Source organism: Triturus cristatus, chromosome 9 (genome assembly GCF_964204655.1).
Source record: "Triturus cristatus chromosome 9, aTriCri1.1, whole genome shotgun sequence".
Taxonomy (NCBI): Eukaryota; Metazoa; Chordata; class Amphibia; order Caudata; family Salamandridae; genus Triturus; species Triturus cristatus.
The window spans coordinates 268690049-268709086 of NC_140592.1; the positions used below are offsets into that span (position 1 = coordinate 268690049).

The following is a 19038-nucleotide window of genomic DNA, read 5'->3' on the forward strand; positions in this document are numbered from 1 at the left end:
TGCACCCATATGAATTAAAATGCTTTTATGTCCAATACAGGTGCGGGGTTTTGTCCCTGAGATCTCTCACTTCTAAATGGTCCATCACTTCTCCCAAGATTGGCTCCTGTCCAAACTGCCCAAATATAGAAGAAACGGAGATCCATTTTTTTTTTATTTTGTCCCCAATATAGGAAGGCCCATAAAAAATGGTTGGGGGCCGCTTGTAACCTTATGGGTGTGAGACATTACTGGGAAGAGGAGACACTATTTAAGAATGACACCAGAGAGCTCTTAGCCCTTGCGGTCTCGCGGTACTTGCACATTGCTTGGGTTTTAAGAAGGAAGGCCACTCTCAATTTTGACTCCTGATAGAGAGTTGATAAGAATCTAACCGGGCATGACATCCCGTCTGTACATTGGTATTACTTAACCTCCCACTGCATCTCTTATACTATCTATTCATGACCATTTGGCTATGGGAAAATGTGTACAGATATTTATATTTGCTGAATTTTGTTTTTTTCCATCTTGTGTAAACCTCTAATGATCGCTTTTTCGTACACTCCCATTGCTGTAAATATACGAATTGTCTGGAGTAATATCGATAATATTGACTAAATCGTTAAATCTTTTGTATCCATTGCCTTTTTAACCCAGCTGTTAGATGACGACTTTTCCTCTCTTTCTACCACTGACATATTGATTTGTATCTGTTTTTATAGTATGACTCTTTGACTCATGATCTCTTTTATTGCATTAATTGTACAATGTATTTTAGAGCACTCATGTTGTATTGATCGATTGGGTTTTATGGGCTGTGCCCGAAATAAACGGTTTTACTACTACTAGATATCCCTAGGCGCCAGTCTGCCATCATGGGACTGGAGGCCTTACACTGGCTGGCGATTAGAAAGCGCATTATGTTTAAATATCTCTGCATTGTGCACAAGACTCTTTATCTCCCATGTCCAATGAGAATAAAAGCTATGTTTAGATGGTACACCCCATGTAGCAATCTGAGATCATAGCATCAATACCAGCTCATGGTGCCGAGAACTAAAAGAAAGAAATGGGGTGACAGAGCATTCTCAACGGCGGGGCGTAGACTCTGGAACTCCCTTCCACAAAGCCTTAGGGCCATTCCTCAGTTGATGCTCTTTAGGAAGGCATTCAAGACCTGGCTATACCCTCTTTAGAATATCTTTCTGCATTCTGAGGTATAGCAGGCATCCTCCGGATGGTTATCTACAGTGCCTTGATGCCTTTCGGTAAATGTTTGTGCTCTACGAATTTGAAACCAAATTTCAAATCAATCAATAAAGGTGGGGGGCTACGCGGCCCCCCTCCAGGAACCATACATCCCCCAGGGCTGGCTCCTGCTCTGCCCTGTCTGTCAACCCCTGGGACATAGCTGTTTGTTAAGGCTTGGCAGGAGCTTTACCGCTCCCTTCAAGGTCTGCATCCAACAAGCGAGCACTGATAAAATGAAATTGCTTGCTGGAAGTGGAGCAGAATTGCTTTTAGACAGAGGGAGCTGCATGTTTGGCAGCTCCCTGTGTCGAAAAGCAATGCCGGCTCCCTCAGGAGGCCGGGTGCTAGCAGGGACCAGGGGGCATTGAGGCACCCATGTCAGCCCTAGTGGAGACTATGTGCCCTGGGGACACCCAGCAGACATGGCTGGGCCCCAGGGGATGGGGTCCCTGGGGCCAAAATCGGACCTGTGTTTGTGGACTGCAGAGCTCCTCTTCTCTAGTTCAATGAGGATGGGTCATGGGAGATGGGGTCCACAGGATTGAAATAGGCCTGGGGAGGAAGGCCACACACTAAACTCCCCATTCCATACAGGCCTTGCCTCGGGCGATTGGGTCCTCAGGGCCGAAATCCGCCCAGGGAAAGGAGCCCCCTCCCCAAAAAGTATTACATTATTTTTAAAAGACCGGGCGCCGAGGGATCGTGTCACCGGGGCTAACATTGGCCCAGGGAGGGGGGACACCCCCCCACCCCTCCAATTCCATAAAGGCCGGCCCTGGGGAATGGGGTCCCTGGGGCCGAAATCGGCCAAGGGGAGCGGGTCCACACAGCCCCTCTCACCTAATAACACAAATAAATGAAAAACTAAAAAGCTGGCCTGGTAAGTCCCAGAGGCCCGTCCCCTTTCTCCACCACCCTGCAAACTCGCCTCTTGGTGCACTACTGGTTGGGGGATGAAGTCCCCTTGGATGCTGAGGGTCCTTGGGAGCCAAAAAGCCCTCGTGTTACCTCTAGTGCTTAATTTGAGATGGTGGTTTCCGGTGATTAGCACCTAATTGACAATGCCTGCACTTATGACAGTCTGCCACATGATGGCGCTGTTTGTCGGATTTATGGATGAGCGCAACAACAGTTGGTAATTAATTCGATATATATTGAAAATACCTACTACTCACCCCCAAGCCATTCTTATAGCTTTAGGGCCCGGAATAGTCTGAATTGTCACACTATAGGAATATGATGGTTAATAGGTGTGTTTGCACTGTCATTGGCAGCATTGGCAGGGGCCATGGTGGTGCAAGCTGCATGGGGCTCCTGACGAGGGCCTTGGCACTTATGTGTCTACAAATTAAGCACTGGTTACTTCCAGTAAGTTTCGCAAAGCGGGATTAATGAGGGGTCATCGGAGGCCCCACCCCCTTTCTCCACAATTCTGCAAATGCGCCTTCTGGCGCATTACTTTTTGGGGGGATGAAGTCCCCTTGGATGTGGAGGGTCCTTGGGGGCCAACACGCACTCTTGCTACCTCCAGTAAGTCCCAAACAGCAGGACTTCTTAAAGGTCATCGGAGGCCACACACCCTCTCTCTACCACTCTGCAAACGCACCTACTAGTACACTACTGGTTGGTGGATGAAGTCCATTTGACTGCTGAGGGTCCTTGGGGGCCAAAAAGCCCTCATGTTACCTCCAGTTAGTCCTACACAGCGGGATTGCTGTAAGGTCTTAGGAGATACGCCCCCTTTCTCCACCACTCTTCAAAGGTGCCTCCTGACGCACTGCTGGTTAAAAGATGAAGTTCACTTGGATGCCCTCCTCCTCACTGTGGTCTCCTCCTTGCCGTCTGCTGTCCTCCCCGGTCACAAACCCCTACGTTGCATGACTAGACCCTCTAGTGACCACTTTCTGTGGGAAGAGGCACTACCCTAGCCCTGATTGATGGTTTTGTCACCATCTCAAGATGGTGGAATTTCAGGAGAGGGGTTCACCTCACCTGCACTGCCCTAGGGGTGGTGCAGGCTGAGAGGGGATCCTCCTCTTCATCTAACTAATTTTCCCGCCTTTCCTCCTGCCAAAAGTTCAGCAGGAAAGGGGGCTTGGCCCCCTCCACTATCTGAGTGTTCCTGGGATGGATTTCAAAGATGGCATTACCTTTGAGGCTTCTCGCCCAGGAAGGCCATCCTGTCCTGGAGGAGGTATGAAACACCCCTGCCCAAAGCAGATACTGTTTCTGTTCTCTGAGAGCGCTGGCTGTCACCCCATGAGATCAGAAACATGTCTGGTGGTGGAGGGCTGGTGTTAACCGGCCAGCGACCCCACTAGTGTTTGGTTAGGTTTCGGGCACCTTCTAAAAGGGTCTTCTTTGAGAATTGATTAATACATCCAACACTGGCATCAGTGAGCATTAATTAGGACAAGAGGTGTGGTACTAAACATCTTAGAAATCAGTGAAGCTATCATGGAATTAGGAAACTCATGTTGACAGGTATCCAGCCCATGTTCTCTTTATGGCTTCCCTGTTCACTTGCAACATCACAGAATGGACTGAACATTGTAGGAGCATACCTGCTCGTGCTGATATGCACACACATAGGGTATAGTACACCCTGCCTTAGGGCTAAAGGCCTGCAGTAGGTGGTGACTTACCTATATCTTTTGCAGTGTATGGGTGGCATGGCACACAGGGCTGTGTGCCATGTTGACTCTTCTGATTTTCCTTCACCAAGACACGCAGCCTGCAATGGCAAAGTGCATAGCCTTGGTGAAGGGGTCCTGGGGTAGCACAACCAGTGCTGCAGCCACAGAGTTTCCTCTTTTTTTTTTATTCTTATTTGTTTTTTCCACATTCTATAACATACAGGTTTAGATAGCATTTCCAAGTTTTCAGAGTTTTACATCTCTTTGCACATATGTGGTATGCTTTTTGTTGTTACATTGGCATCTCTAGTTCAGTTCATTATTCATGTGTGTCATATTCAGGTGTCGCACCCATCTCTTAGTGGTTATCACTGTCTCTCAGGTGGGTAATCTTGTGTGGTATTTGCCAGGCAATGTTGTCGTGTTGGTATGGTATTAGGTCCTAACTCTTGTCTGTTTCATAAGGGGTGTGTGTTAAGTATGCCTGTAGGGGATTCCATATATCTTTGGGTCGAGATGTCACTGGGAAAAGCTCTGAATATGTAGCTGACTGTTCTTGCCAATATACTAGCTTGTTTAGCCAGTCTTTCCATTTAGTAGCCCTTCCTCCCCCCATCTGCATGCAACCATGCATTTAGCCAGCAGTGCTACAAACCTCCTCACCAACGCATCTATATTTTCGGTGTACCCAAGTAGCACAGTTGTTGGGGTGAGGTATATTTGCGTGTCTACCATATGGTAGAGAGCCTCCCCGACCCCCTGCCAGTCTTGGAAGATTGTTCTGCATGTCCAAGCTAGGTGGAGGAAGTCTGTGCCTTCTTCCCCACATCTGTCGCATTTATCGGCGTCTCTTAGGTTGTAGCGACCCAGCTTTGCCGGGGTATAGTACATCCTGTATAGGAACTTATAATGGATGATTCTCAGTCTGCTGCTAGCTGTTATTCACTCAGCCTGCTGGCAGCAGAAAGTCCAGTGCGCGTCCTCCAGGAGCCACCTAATTATGCCTTGCATCCCTCCCTAGGTTTCCTCGTGGTCTCCACCAGAAAGTTGAGGGTACTGCAATAGAGGCATGTCACTGCATGTGAGGCGTTAGTTGTTTGGAGCATGGTGTGCAGCTGTACCAATGTAGGTGGTTTATTTGGAAAGTCTGGGGTAGCTGCTTTAACATCCTGCCTTAGTCTAACATATAGGAATAGTTCTATAGGTGTGGGGGTGCGATCACCAAAAAACTCCTCCCTGTTGCGAAATCTCACTTCAACGTACATATTTCCCCACGTGTGGATATTGTATTGTTGCAGCATCTTTCGACATATACACTCATGTGTTACCAGAGTAGCAGTGTGATAGGCATGGGGTAGTGCAGGGGAATAGATCAAAGGTGCTTGCAGTCGCTTCACAATGTTACTCCAGGCAGCATTGGTGCACACTATCGTGGAGTCTCCACCTCCTGTCATCATTTGGTCAACGCCAAGGAAGCCAGTCAGTGGTATAGGTGCCATATATCATTGTTCCACTGCAATATGTGGCATAAATGGGGGGTGGGATGAAACCAATACACCTCATATTGCCCCTGTGCGGTTAAATAATAGAGTTCCAGGTTTCGTGCTTCAAACCCCCCTGCGCAAATGGCAGGCTAAGAGTGTCCCAGCGAATTCTATGCTGCTTCCCTTCCCAAATGAGTCAGATAAACTGGGATCTCATGCTATGAAGGAATGTGCGATCTGGGTTCCAAGGGATGTTTCTGAATAGATATAGCAGCCGAGCTAGGACCACCATTTTCTGGGGGTCTCTGAAGTATAGTGTGATGTCGTCTGCGTATAACAACACTAGGACTTGCCTGGAGGGGTGCATATTCCCAATGATGTTGCCTAAGTAGAGCCGCCAATGGTTCTATCGCAAGGGCGAAGAGAAGAGGGGACAATGGGCAGCCCTGTCTAGTTCCTTGGGTGATGTTAAGGGCAGGGACTGCTCTCCATTGATAGATAGCTTCGCTGATGGTTTATGATATAACAGTCAAACCCATTCCCTGAATCACAGGGGAAAACCCATGCGTTGCAATAACGACATCGAAAATCCCATTCCAGGGAATCAAAGGCTTTGGTAGCATCCAAAAAGACCGCCACAGCATTAGGTTCTGGGTCTATATCTTGTCAATATTGAAAACAAAGTCCGTAGATTATATGAGGTGGCCCTGCCTGGAATGAACCCAGCCTGGTTCGGCCGCACTAGTCTATCCATCAATAGGCTGAGGCAGTTCGCCATTAGTTTTTCCAGTATTTTTACCTCCCAGTTTATTAAGGACAGCGGCCTGTATGACTCGCTATCTTTGGGGGGCTTGCCTGGTTTTGGGATGGATATGATCAGCGCCTCTCTCATGGGGGGGTGGGGGGTGGAGTGTACCAAGTTGCAACGCCTCTTTGTATACATTTTTCAAGAAGGGCACCAGAGTATCAATATACGTTTTATAGAATTCTGCAAGGAGTCCGTCTGGTCCTGAGGCCTTTCCTGAGCCCAGCAGCATGATATCAGCTCTGATTTCATTTTCTTCAAAGTTCATTGTGAGAAACTATCTTTGTGAATCACTTAGCCTTCCCAGCTCTACATTCGCTAAGAAGGAGAATGCATTTATTGGGGGCAGTTCTCCTGGTAGCATATATCGATGAGTAGTGCTCCCAGAAGGTCTGCAGTATCGCCTTGGTATCTTTTTGGGGCTGCCCTGTCGAGTTTTGAACCTCCAACACATTGTTGGCAAATCTGGGCGTCCTAGTCCATTCCGCCAGTGCCTTTTCTGCCTCTCCCGTTCTCCGTATTTTCTCTCTATACAATATTTACCACGGAAGAGGCATTCCCTCTCTGCTGTGTTTTGATACTCGGGAATCATTTCCCTTATTTTTGCCCTTACCTTCCCTCCATTAGTTGTGGCTAATTCTGCTTCTAAGTCTCGGATATTCTTCTCCAGGTTTTCCAATATGTGTTGTATGTCTCTAAGTATACCCCCGGCTTTTGCAATGAATATGCCCCATACGGTCACTTTTAGAGCTTCCCATACCGTTGCCAATGTGGAGACTGTATCTATGTTGCGTTCTAGGATTTCCGCCAGCTCTAGCTCTAGTTCTGCTCTAAAAGGGGCATCCAACAGCGACTGCATGGGAAGTCTCCAGGTCAAATAGCAGGGGGATCCCATGGTGGAGACAGCTGCATGAGTCCTAGTATGTGCGCGCCAAGTGCTGTGCATATGTTATCCAGGTCCCAAGACCTCTGGAGACCAAACAGTAATCTATACAAGACCAACTGGAGTGTGCAGAGGAGTGGTGGGTGTCTTTCCTGGCTGTATGATGTGTATCTCGCCATACATCAATTAGTCAGTGTTCGTCCATGATCTGTTGTATTTGATGTTGGGCCTTCGTGAAGTGCTGTGGCTGTGGGTGGGAACGATCGAGAGAGCTGGTCGGATCAAGAGATTGAAATCCCCTCCCCAAATGACATGCATTGAGCCGATGCTTATAAACAGCCCCCATAGCCCAACATAGAATGCCTCGTCATCTACATTAGGGCCATAGCAGTTTACTAGTGTGACAGGATGTGACACTAGTCTTCCCCAGGTCACGCTATATCTTCCCTGCAAATCATTCAGGGATCCCTCCTCTATATAGGGGGTATTTTTTCAGATAAGGATGGCAGTTCCCATTGAGTAGGAGGAATACGAGGAAAATTATCTGTGTGATCCCAGCGCATTGTATAGGTAGGAGTTGAGGCCGTAGTTGTGTGTGTTTCCTGTATCATGGCTATGTGTATATTGTGCCCGTCTAGGTAGGCAAGAAGGTGTCGTTTCTTGCGCAGGTCTCCTAATCCACGTTAGGAAGTTTAAACTTAATTGCCAGCTATCATTCTTGCATGCTTGGGCATGATGGGTTGTTGCTATTCCTGGGTTCTAAGGTCCTCTGTCTAGATGCCTTGAATAGTGTACTGTGTCCTTGCTCTGTTTTCCTGTGTTGTGTTGTCTGTTTGCCACCCTCCCTCCCTCTCACACCGGCTTCCCCCAGCTTGCCGTGAGAATTCCCTCCAATCCTCCCACCCCCAGGCAAGTCCCAACTGTCCCCACCATGGACCAAAAACCCAGCAAAATATGACAACTACAATTGTGCTCTATCTCTGTAGGCATCTTGGTTTCTGGGGTTTGCAACTTTGAATTAAAGTGGGAACGTAACTTAGAAAGAAGAGAGAGACCAGCGGAGAAAAGAGAAAGAAAGAACAGCTCTGACAGAAGACCTTCAAAGAAATCAGGTCTAGCATTTAGTCCGTTTCACCGCCATCTCAAAGCACTTTTCCGCCCGCCATATTACAATGGCAGGCGGTGTACTAGCGGGCGCAAAGTCCGTCCGCCACAGGTCCGCCACAGGCAATCGTTACGATTGCCTGGCAAATGCTCCAAGCATCTCTAAAATGGTGGTGGCGCCTAGCAGGCACCATCCACCAAATTACGATGCAGTATCCATGCCAGCCAAAAGGCTGGCGGGAATTGCACTTGGGGGCCCGTTGCGGGCCCCCCTTGTGTTGGGTGAGGTGGGTGTGCACTGGGGATACTTATGCTACCCCCCTACATTTCCCTGCACCATGTGGCAGGCATAGCATGTTGCCTTCCACGTAGTGCAGGGAAACGCACAACTTGCATTTTTAGCTTTGCGGCAGGTGCTGCAGCCAATAGCACCAGCCGCAATGTTAACCATGCATGAAGCAACCACCGCGGTGGCGGTCGCATCGTAATCGGATGTGCGGGACCACCGCCTTACAGGCGAGCGGTACCACTCCCTGCATCGATGGCGGACAGACGTAAGTCCATCTGCCATTGTAATGAGCCCCTTAGTTCTGAATTAGAAGTGGTGTTAGAAGGTAATGCCTCTTTGAAGAAACTTTCTATGGTGACACGGGTGGTTAAAGGCAGTGAGAGCAGTTTGACAGATACAAAGATTGAATCCTTATCAATAACTGTCTTGGCTGAAATAAACCTTAAACCTTGCCAAAAATACCTAGCTCATACTTTGAGTAGCAGCATGGCAGAAATTGAAGAGAAAATTGAGACTTTTCGGGTACAATTGAAAGGAATGACTACTAGAATATTGGATCTTGAAGATACCTAAAGTCATTTGTCTAAAAAGAACTCTATTCTACAAAAGGAACTAATCTCTGTGAAACAACAGTTGGAGGACCAAACAAATCACTAAGGTCTATCCTTAGATTTGTTGGCATACCTGAAAGGGAGGAGGGAAAATTTGTGACAACAGTTGAATACATGAAGGATTTGATTCTCACTCATCTCATGATGGGCAGTAAAGAGGACCTGACGATAACTCGTGGACATCAAACACTGTTTCAAGAGTGTCTGGATAGATCCCGTACTCTGTATGATGCTGGTGAATTTTGGGGACTGTAGGATGAGTGAGAAGGTGTCCAATAGTGCCATAAAACACAGAAGTACCAAAATTAGAGATCAGTTTGAAATGCAGGTTTATTGTGGCATTTCATATGAGACCTCAAAGCGACGAAGGGAATTTTGGGAAATGCTACCTCTATTCCAAGCTGCCCGCGGACAAGCTGAGATTTTACAACCGACTAGACTCAGAACTTTGTTTAAGGGGGAATTTAAGACGTTTAATGATACTCAGACGGCACAAAACGTTTTGTATGAAATTCAGACGTAGGTCAACTAATGGGTTATTTTTTAAATCTGTCTGCTGAAATTATGAAACTTTTTTTTTCTTTATACTTTTGTTTTTTAGTTTAAAAGCTGGATGTATTTCTTGCGGTAAAAAATTCAAGCTACCATAATGTCGAGTTAAAAATATTGTGCAATGGAAATATCAAGTGCAAGAATATCATTGTCAAGAATATTGATTTGGATGTAAATATTATCGATTAAAAAAATATAAAAGTTATTAATAACGTTTGCAAAAATATAGTTGTTTCAAATATCGATTTTTCAATTAGTGTAATGTATTTTAGTATATATTTTAAATGTATTGTTAATGTTTTTTAATATATGTGTTAAATGTTTAGCAGTAATTAATTTCATTTTAATTAAGTTTTGCATTTCTTAGTTCTGTAGCGGGTTGTGGGTTTATGGGGGAAAAGGGTGGGAAGTATTTTCATTATAATATATTAATGAATATTTGTTATTTAATAATACTTAATTGAGATTTTATAATGTTAATTGTGTTGCTAGGTTTTTTTGGTTAATTTTAGGTGCGGGTTGTGGGGTTTATAGGGGTAAAGGGTGGTAAGTAATTTATTTTTAATTAATTAACAAATAGGGGTCTATTAGGATGGTGGTCAGATGGACGCTGCCGGGCCAGCGGTGGCAACCGCTGGGCTGCTGGCGGTCATCCGCCCTGTGATCGCAACCCAGAAAACCGTCGATCCCATTAGCATGACAGTGATGACCGCGGCGGTGAGATGGGGCCGGTGCAGGGTCAGGCTCCGCTGGCATGATTATGATGCCGGAGGTAGCCAGCTTTTCCGCGGCAGTGGAACCGCCATGGAAAGGCATGCGGAGAATGTCTCAGGGAGCCCATTGCGGGCCCCAAATGTGTTTGGGGAGGTGTGGGTGCATATCCCTCTACCAGGTGGCAGGCACTGTGCAGTGCCAGCCACGAAGTGCAGGGATATGCTGGACATGCTTTTTTGGACATCGCGGCGGTGCTGCTGGCAGCAGCAACCGCTGCAATGTTAAATGCCGCGGTCGTACCGCCGCGGTCGGATTTTGTCTGCGGAGCATACTAATTGGACCGGTGGTTATGCCGCGGTCCTAGCGGGCGGTGTTTTCCCGCTACCATGGCGGTCGGAGTGATTTTCCGACCGCCATCCTAATAGACCCCTTAGTTGTTAATTAACATTAATTAATCAATTGACAATTAATCATGGTAATTGTGTAATTATTTTAGGTGCGGGTCATGCGGTTTATAGGGGTAAAGAGTGGGAAGTAATTTATTTTTAATGAATTAATAAATAGTCATTAATTAATATACATTAATTAATTGACAATTAAATATGGAATTTGTGCAATTAATTATAGTTGCGGGTTTTGTTTTTTTGGGGGGTTTTTTGGTTTAAAGGGTGGGAAGTAATTTATTTCTAATTAATTATTAATTAGTGATAGTTCATATTAATTCATTGATAATTAATTAGGGTAATTGTTTAAATGTTATTTTTTATCTGTGGGTTTTGGGTTTATAGGGGTGAAGGTGGGGAGTACATTATATTAGGTACTTTATAATTAGTTGTTAAACACTATTAGTTATTTTATCTTTTAATTGCGCAATTAATTCTTTTACAGTTTCATTTTAGGTATGGATTGTAGGGATTATAGGAGTAAAGGCTTGGAAGTTAATTACATTTTATGTATTTGTATTTGTTTTTTAATTAATAATATTTGTTAATTATGCAAATATTTGTTTTATTTTCAGTGTGTATTGTGAGTTGTGTGGTGTTACAGGGTAGGAAGCAAATAGACAAAATGTATGTAATGTTTAATGTTTTTGTTAATAAATAATTTTAAATACAAAATGTATGTAATGTTTAATGTTTTTGTTAATAAATAATTTTAAATACATATATTTCTTTGTTTGAAAATTATTTTTTATTTTATTTAATATAATATTTTTAGGTATTTGTGATATGTATTTAACATTATAATACGTATTTATTTTTTAATATTAAAATATTTTTCTTTTAAACACATTTATATATTTTTTAATTTACTTAAAAATATATTTTATTATGTTGACAATTTTTGCTTATTTTAAATTTTTTTACTAACTCGAGTGAGAATAGTAAATTTTACCCCTCCGTAAATCGACACTTTCCCTATTGATGCACTGACTGGAGTGGGAATAATACATTTTATTCCTCCACTAGCCAACACTATCACTAATGTTGCACTCACTGGAGTGGGAATAGTAAATGTTATCCCTCTGCTATCCAACACTTTCCCTACTGTTGCACTCACTGGAGTGGGAAAAGTAATTTTTACCCCTCTGCTATCCAACACTCTCCGTATTGTTGCACTCACTGGAGAGGGAATAGTATTTTTTACCCCTCGGCTATCAAACACTTTTCCTACTGTTGCACTCATTGGAGTGGGAATATTAATTTTTACCCCTCTGCACTCCAACACTTTCCCTACTGTTGCACTCACTGGAGTGGAAATCATAATTTTTACCCCTCTGCTATCCAACACTTTCTCTACTGTTGCACTCACTGGAATGGGAATAGTAATTTTTACCCCTCCGCTATCCAACACTTTCCCTACTGTTGCACTCATTGAAGTGGGAATAGTAATGTTTACCCCTCCGCTATCTAATACTTTCCCTACTGTTGCACTCACTGGAGTGGGAATAGTAATTTTTACCCCTCCGCTATCCAATTCTTTCCCTACTGTTGCACTGATTTGAGTGGGAATAGTAATTTGTACCCCTCTGCACTCCAACACTTTCCCTACTGTTGCACTGACTGGAGTGGGAATAGCATTTTTTTTTGTTAATTATAAATGTTATTGTTGTGTTAAGTGTAGTGGGAATAGTCCATTGTAATATTTTGTAATGTTATATTTTATGTAATTTTATATTTATTGTAGTTAGAATAATACATCTTATTTTTGTGTGGTGTAAAATATTGTGTTACTGTTGTGCTGTGTTAGGTGGGAGTAATTATTTGTATATGTATTTAGTAGAATTTATTTTTCTTTTTAATGTGGTGAGAAATGTATATGTATTTATTTTATTTGTAATAATGTATTTTATGTTGTAATTTATATAATTTAGGGGGTCATTAGTATGGCGGGTGGATACCCCCGGGAAACGGGACCGCCCGCAATGCATGCGGCGGTCCCACAACTATAATTAGGATGCGCCCGACATACTGGCGGGCGCATCCTGCATTCATGACATTGCGGCGGGCGGTGCTGAAAGCACCGCCCGCCGCAATGCCACAAAAGCAAGTTGTGCCTTTCAATGCACAACGTGACAGGCACCGCGCGGTGCCTGACACGTTGTACATTGAAATGCAGGGGGTTACCATGGGTACCACCCATGTGCACCCCCCAGAATACCTGGGGACCCGCTACGGGTCCCCAATGTCGAAGTCCGCATGCGGGCGGATTGCCTATCTGCGGAAAACCGGCGGACGGTCTTTCCGTCTGCCGGGGTCCCCCGCCATAGTAATATGGCGGGGGGGAATTGGCATGCGGGCAGGAAAGAATGTCGGGCGGATCGCCACGCCATGCGGACGGTGGCGATCCACCCGACATTCTAATGAGCCACTATGTGTTTGATTTATTATAATAATATTATAATTTGCAATATTGTTTGTTTGTAACTTATTTTTAATTAAGTTGTAAAATATGTGTGTTGTTTAATTTTTATTTTAAATTGAACTGATTCCCTTTTTTAATATGTTATGTTATTGGTATATTTAAATATGTTTACATATATGTTTGATAATATTGTGCTATTTAAGATTTTTTAAATTATATATTAATTAAAATATTAGTTTATATTTTACATGTTACATACATTTAAGTATAAAAAAATTATATATTAAAGTTAGTATTTAAATTTGGTTTATTTTAATATTTTAAAAATCGATATTCAATAGAACTATATTATTGTAAACAATAATTATTTTCCGATATTTTTGTACTTACCTGTTTAAATATAAAAAGTCAATATTTTTGTATCCTATATTTTTGACTCGATAATTTTTACATCGATATTTTCATTGTCTATGTTCTGTCAGTGAAACATTTCTTGCTTTTAGAGAATGAATTTAAGTGTAAGCCTGGTTTAGTATAAAGATCGGGGGGGTCGTCAGGGAAACTAAGGTCCAAAGCAAGGTGCTTGCAGCGCAGCGTTTGCAGGTAGGAGGTGATGTAGTTGAAGGGCGACATGGTCGCAAAAGCGGGTTTCAGGACACAGGGGTGTGGATGAGTGATAGTAGTAATGGGCACAGGTTTGTGGAGTTGGGGAAGTGTGGCACTACACTAGTACTTAAGCGGGCCGGTGCGAGCATTTACTGGGGGAAAAATTGTTTCTTTCAGTGATGGGCTAAACCAAATGAATCAAGCAGGGAGAGTAATGGTGATCGTTTGCCAAAGTTTCAAGGATCCCTAGCACGGACTACGTTAAGTAACGTTGGCCGAGGTCTGCGCACGCGCATAACGGACTATGTCAAGTTGCCAGGACATAATTGCGGCCGCTATTATTAAGAGGTTTTAGGCAAATGTATCACATAGTTGGATAGATGTGATGAACATAACTGGAATCAATTAATGATTATTGAGTCCAAAGGACGGTGATTAGTACCGTTAGGATGTGCTGCTAACGTTACTTAACGTAGTCTGTGCTAGGCGTCCTCAATACAGGACTTGGCCCGACAACGATGCGTCGCACGAGCATCGAGTAAGTAATACTATGGTGCCGATCAAGATCCTGCAAAAACCGGGTACGAACCGTCGGACGGAGCACATTCTCCGTCCGACGCGTACCCGGTCGACAAAATATACAAACATGGAATTACGAATCGCACGGAAACACAATTTCCGTATGAATCGTACAAACCCCCGACCGACGAAAAGAAACATACAAATGCGATCCAGGAAAGCGCCGACGTGACGTCGGGACGCACGCAGCCTGCCATTCACGAACCAGGAATTACGATTCGAACCGACGTCATCCCGCACGGACAATATTTTCCGGCTGCCAAAAACGGGAAATCAGGACGACGCGAACAAGGAGAACCTGTACGCGACGGACAGACATGGACCCGAACCTACGTGTCATCCCGGCCCTCATAGCAGTCGACCTCCTCTACAGGTTCCGACGCAGACGCCGCAGAAGGTCAGAACAACTAAGGGAGGGGGGGAAAGGGGGGGGGCAAGACCAGGGGCAGGCCACAAAACCACCACCAAAGTCACACAGCACACATGCCCTGGACATACCTGACCCCCATGCCCTGGTCACCACGAGGGGGTGGGGGCGTGTCCAGCAAAGCCAGCGTCCACTGCAACGGAAGTGCCTGACGACGCGAACCGGCAACACAACTATACAGGTACGTCCCGTACCCACGCCTTAAGAGTGTGGGTACGAGTCGTACCACGCCCACACCCACGTCACCCCAACAATGGCGGGACGGCTCGTACCCACGTGGCAAAGGCCTGGGTACGGCCCACACAAGCATTCCACAGCATGGGTACGGATATGTACGGACCGTACCCCCACCCGCGTTTGCATGGAGCGTACCCCCCATGCCAACAGTGTACGTACGGACCGTAACCCCACCCGCGTATGCATGGAGCGTACCCCCCATGCCAACAGTGTACGTACGGACCGTACCCTCACCCCCGTACGTATGGAGCGTACCCCCCCACCCCAACCGTGTATGTACGGACCGTACACCCACCCCAACAGTGTAAGTACGACCCGTACCCTCACCCGCGTACGTATGGAGCGTACCCCCCACCCCAACCGTGTATGTACGGACCGTACCCCCACCCGCGTATGCATGGAGCGTACCCCCATGCCAACAGTGTACGTACGGACCGTAACCCCACCCGCGTATGCATGGAGCGTACCCCCCATGCCAACAGTGTACGTACGGACCGTAACCCCACCCGCGTATGCATGGAGCGTACCCCCACCCCAACAGTGTAAGTACGACCCGTACCCTCACCCGCGTACCTATGGAGCATACCCCCCACCCCAACCGTGTATGTACGGACCGTACCCCCACCCGCGTATGCATGGAGCGTACCCCCCATGCCAACAGTGTACGTACAGACCGTAACCCCACCCGCGTATGCATGGAGCGTACCCCCCATGCCAACAGTGTACGTACGGACCGTAACCCTACCCGCGTATGCATGGAGCGTACCCCCACCCCAACAGTGTAAGTACGACCCGTACCCTCACCCGCATACGTATACGTCCCACCCCAACAGTGTAAGTACAACCCGTACCCTCACCCGCGTATGCATGGAGCGTACCCCAACAGTGTAAGTACGACCCGTACCCCCATCTCATATGCATGGAGCGTACCCCAACCCCAACAGTGTATGTACATACCGTACCCCCACCCCAACAGTGTAAGTACGACCCGTACCCCACCCGCGTAAGTATGGAGCGTACTCCCACTCCAACAGTGTAAGTACGACCCGTACCCCACCCGCGTACGTATGGAGCGTACTCCCACCCCAACAGTGTAAGTACGACCCGTACCCCACCCGCGTACGTATGGAGCCTACTCCCACCCCAACAGTGTAAGTACGAACCGTACCCCCATGGAGCGAACCCACACACGTGTATGTGCTAAGCGGACATATTGTTAAATAGGAGGGGTGTGTGCCTATCACTCCCAGCAGTGCCCAGACATAAGAGGGGTGGGTGCCTAACACTCCCAGCAGTGCCCAGTCACAGGAGGGGTGGGTGCAGAGTCCTCCCAGCAGTGCCCAGAGTCAGGAGGGGTGGGTGCAGAGTGTTCCCAGCAGTGCCCAGAGACAGGAGGGGTGGGTGCAGAGTCCTCCCAGCAGTGGCCAGAGTCAGGAGGGGTGGGTGCAGAGTCCTCCCAGCAGTGGCCAGAGTCAGGAGGGGTGGGTGCAGAGTCCTCCCAGCAGTGCCCAGACACAGGAGGGGTGGGTGCCTAACACTCCCAGCAGTGCCCAGAGTCAGGAGGGGTGGGTGCAGAGTCCTCCCAGCAGTGGCCAGAGTCAGGAGGGGTGGGTGCAGAGTCCTCCCAGCAGTGCCCAGAGTCAGGAGGGGTGGGTGCAGAGTCCTCCCAGCAGTGCCCAGACACAGGAGGGGTGTGTGCAGAGTCCTCCCAGCAGTGCCCAGTCACAGGAGGGGTGGGTGCAGAGTCCTCCCAGCAGTGCCCAGAGTCAGGAGGGGTGGGTGCAGAGTCCTCCCAGCAGTGCCCAGTCACAAGAGGGGTGTGTGCCTAACACTCACAGCAGTGCCCATGGAACGCAAAGGGTGGAGTAGCCACAGATACCATGCCCACAAATTTCAGTCAGGTGCACAAAGACCCTGCAGTACATGTACCACATGTGTGCGAGGCTGGGAGTATACGCATGCATAGCGCAGAAAAGAAAACATGTCCACATGAAGTCATGTCAATAGTCCACATACACAAGTACAATGACTACCAAGAATGCCACGAATGATGCAGGTGGAGACATCGCTCAGCATGCATGTGCAAAGTAGAAGGAGTCCGTCACACACCCAGCTAATGTACACACAGCTCAGCGCTAAATATTGGGAACACCCTGCAGGGAAGATGTCAGGGTACACAGACGAAGGAATACACCTTTGGAAAATTTCACCATGCAGCAACTGCTTACATGAACACAGAAACCTAGCTAACACCGTGTGATGGCACACAGATCCCAGGGTCCCCCCTATGAGCAGCACACTACTACATTTCCCACACACCCAACACATGAACACCACCCAAAACCATGTAGCAGCCCCACCAACAGCAATACCAGCAAAGCAGAAGTGTTCCAAGGGGAAAAAAATAAATTGCTTTATTCAGCATGAACCAAAAAATCTTGTTTGTAGGAAGTTCAATATTTACAAAGCCCATAGGGCAGTCCAGAAGTCACAGCTGGATGGGGGACACAGTGGGATGCGTGTCCCCTAGCTTGCCTGAACAGTTACATTCCGTCGTCTTCCACAGGGGTGAGGGCATCATGTGGGGGGGAAGAACCAGGCACCACAGGGACAGGAGGGTGAAGGGTAGGCGTCGTGGGTGCAGGGATGGAGGACTCCACCACAGGGGGTGGGGCAGGGCCAAAGGCGGAGGCCAGGATCTCGCTGCACACCTTAGCAAGGTCCTCCAGGGAATCCCCTGCACCCGAAGGAACCACAGGCCCCAAGGAGGGGGGGGGGTCAGAGGGATGGGTCGCAGCGCCACTGGGGGAGGGTGTAGACAGGGGGGGGGAATCAACCACCCTGACCGGGGACTTCCTTGACCGCTTGCGTGGTGGTGTCACTGTGGGGCTCAGGGACAGAGCGGCCATGAAGGAGTCTTTGGGGGAAATGTGGCCAGGAGAGCTGAGGGGAGGGGATTTGGAGGGAGTGGATTGGGTGGAATGCGGACTCCCACTCTGGCTGCGTGTCACACGTTTGCCCCCCGACCCAGTGGGTGTGCCTACTTCACCCTGTGTGTGCGTGTCAGGACAGGAGGTGTGCGGTGGACCTTCCCTGCTGGTGTGGTGCCTGTGTGTGTTGTGGTGGGTGCATGCTGACGTCTGGGTGTACGTGGGACAGGCATGGGAGTGGGAAGTGTGGATGGGGCAGGGGTAGGGGGTGGGACGTAGCGCTGCAGGAGACCCACTGCTGCAGTCAGTGTTGAGTCTATCGACCTCAGCAAGCTGCGTTGGTCAGCCTGCGATGAATGAATGCCCTCCAAGTATGCCTCCATGTTGTTGAGGACCTGGCTGTGGCTATGGAAGACATTAAGGATCGCAGCCTGACCAATCTGCAACTGCCGCTGGATGTCCACAGACTCGGCATTGGCGGCAGCAGTGGAGACAGGGGCAGGGGGTGCGGTGCCTGGCAGGAAGGAGACATGTGGTGACCGGGCACGTTGGGAAGGGACACGAGCAAGTGGGAGGCGTCTGATGGCAATGGAGGGGGCGGGGTGCGATGTTGTGCCGCTGTCAGATGGTGGTGCAGCCTCCGCCCACTCGGAGAGATCATCCTCGGACCCGTCAGCTTCATACTCTGTTGTGCCAGTCGACAGGTCCCCGGCTTCACTCTCCTCCGCCTCAGTCCCACTTGATGTGCCAGCCCCGATGTCACCGCTGGCACTGGTGCTCGGTCCCTCTGCTCCGTCTGTGCCCATGTCTCCCTCCGTGTCCCCCGACGATGCTGTGGGCAGGGTGAAGAGACAGAAATTAATCATACACCTGTATACATATGTCACATGAGTCCAATCTACATAGGTCACAGTGCATAGCCTGAAACAAAAGAAGAGTCACATCTACAAAACAAGGTACATATGTAGGGCATGCAAGACACAGTTGTTTGACCCACCATGCCACTGAAAAACTATGGAGAGCATGACACAATAGCAAATGAGATGGAATGGAATTTTGACTGAGGAGCAAGGCCCTGGGGAC

The 19038-nt window shown here is 47.5% G+C and overlaps 1 protein-coding gene across 1 annotated transcript in view; it reads right to left on the minus strand.

Annotated features, from left to right (window-relative positions):
- Positions 1–9087: 9087 nt before the first annotated feature.
- The window catches only part of LOC146797732 (uncharacterized), a 97544-nt gene continuing 87593 nt past the window's right edge, over positions 9088–19038 (minus strand). The window contains exon 3 of the mRNA XM_085627641.1: positions 9088–9118. Coding sequence (XP_085483767.1) covers positions 9088–9118 — 31 coding nt within the window. The remainder of the gene's footprint in view (positions 9119–19038) is intronic.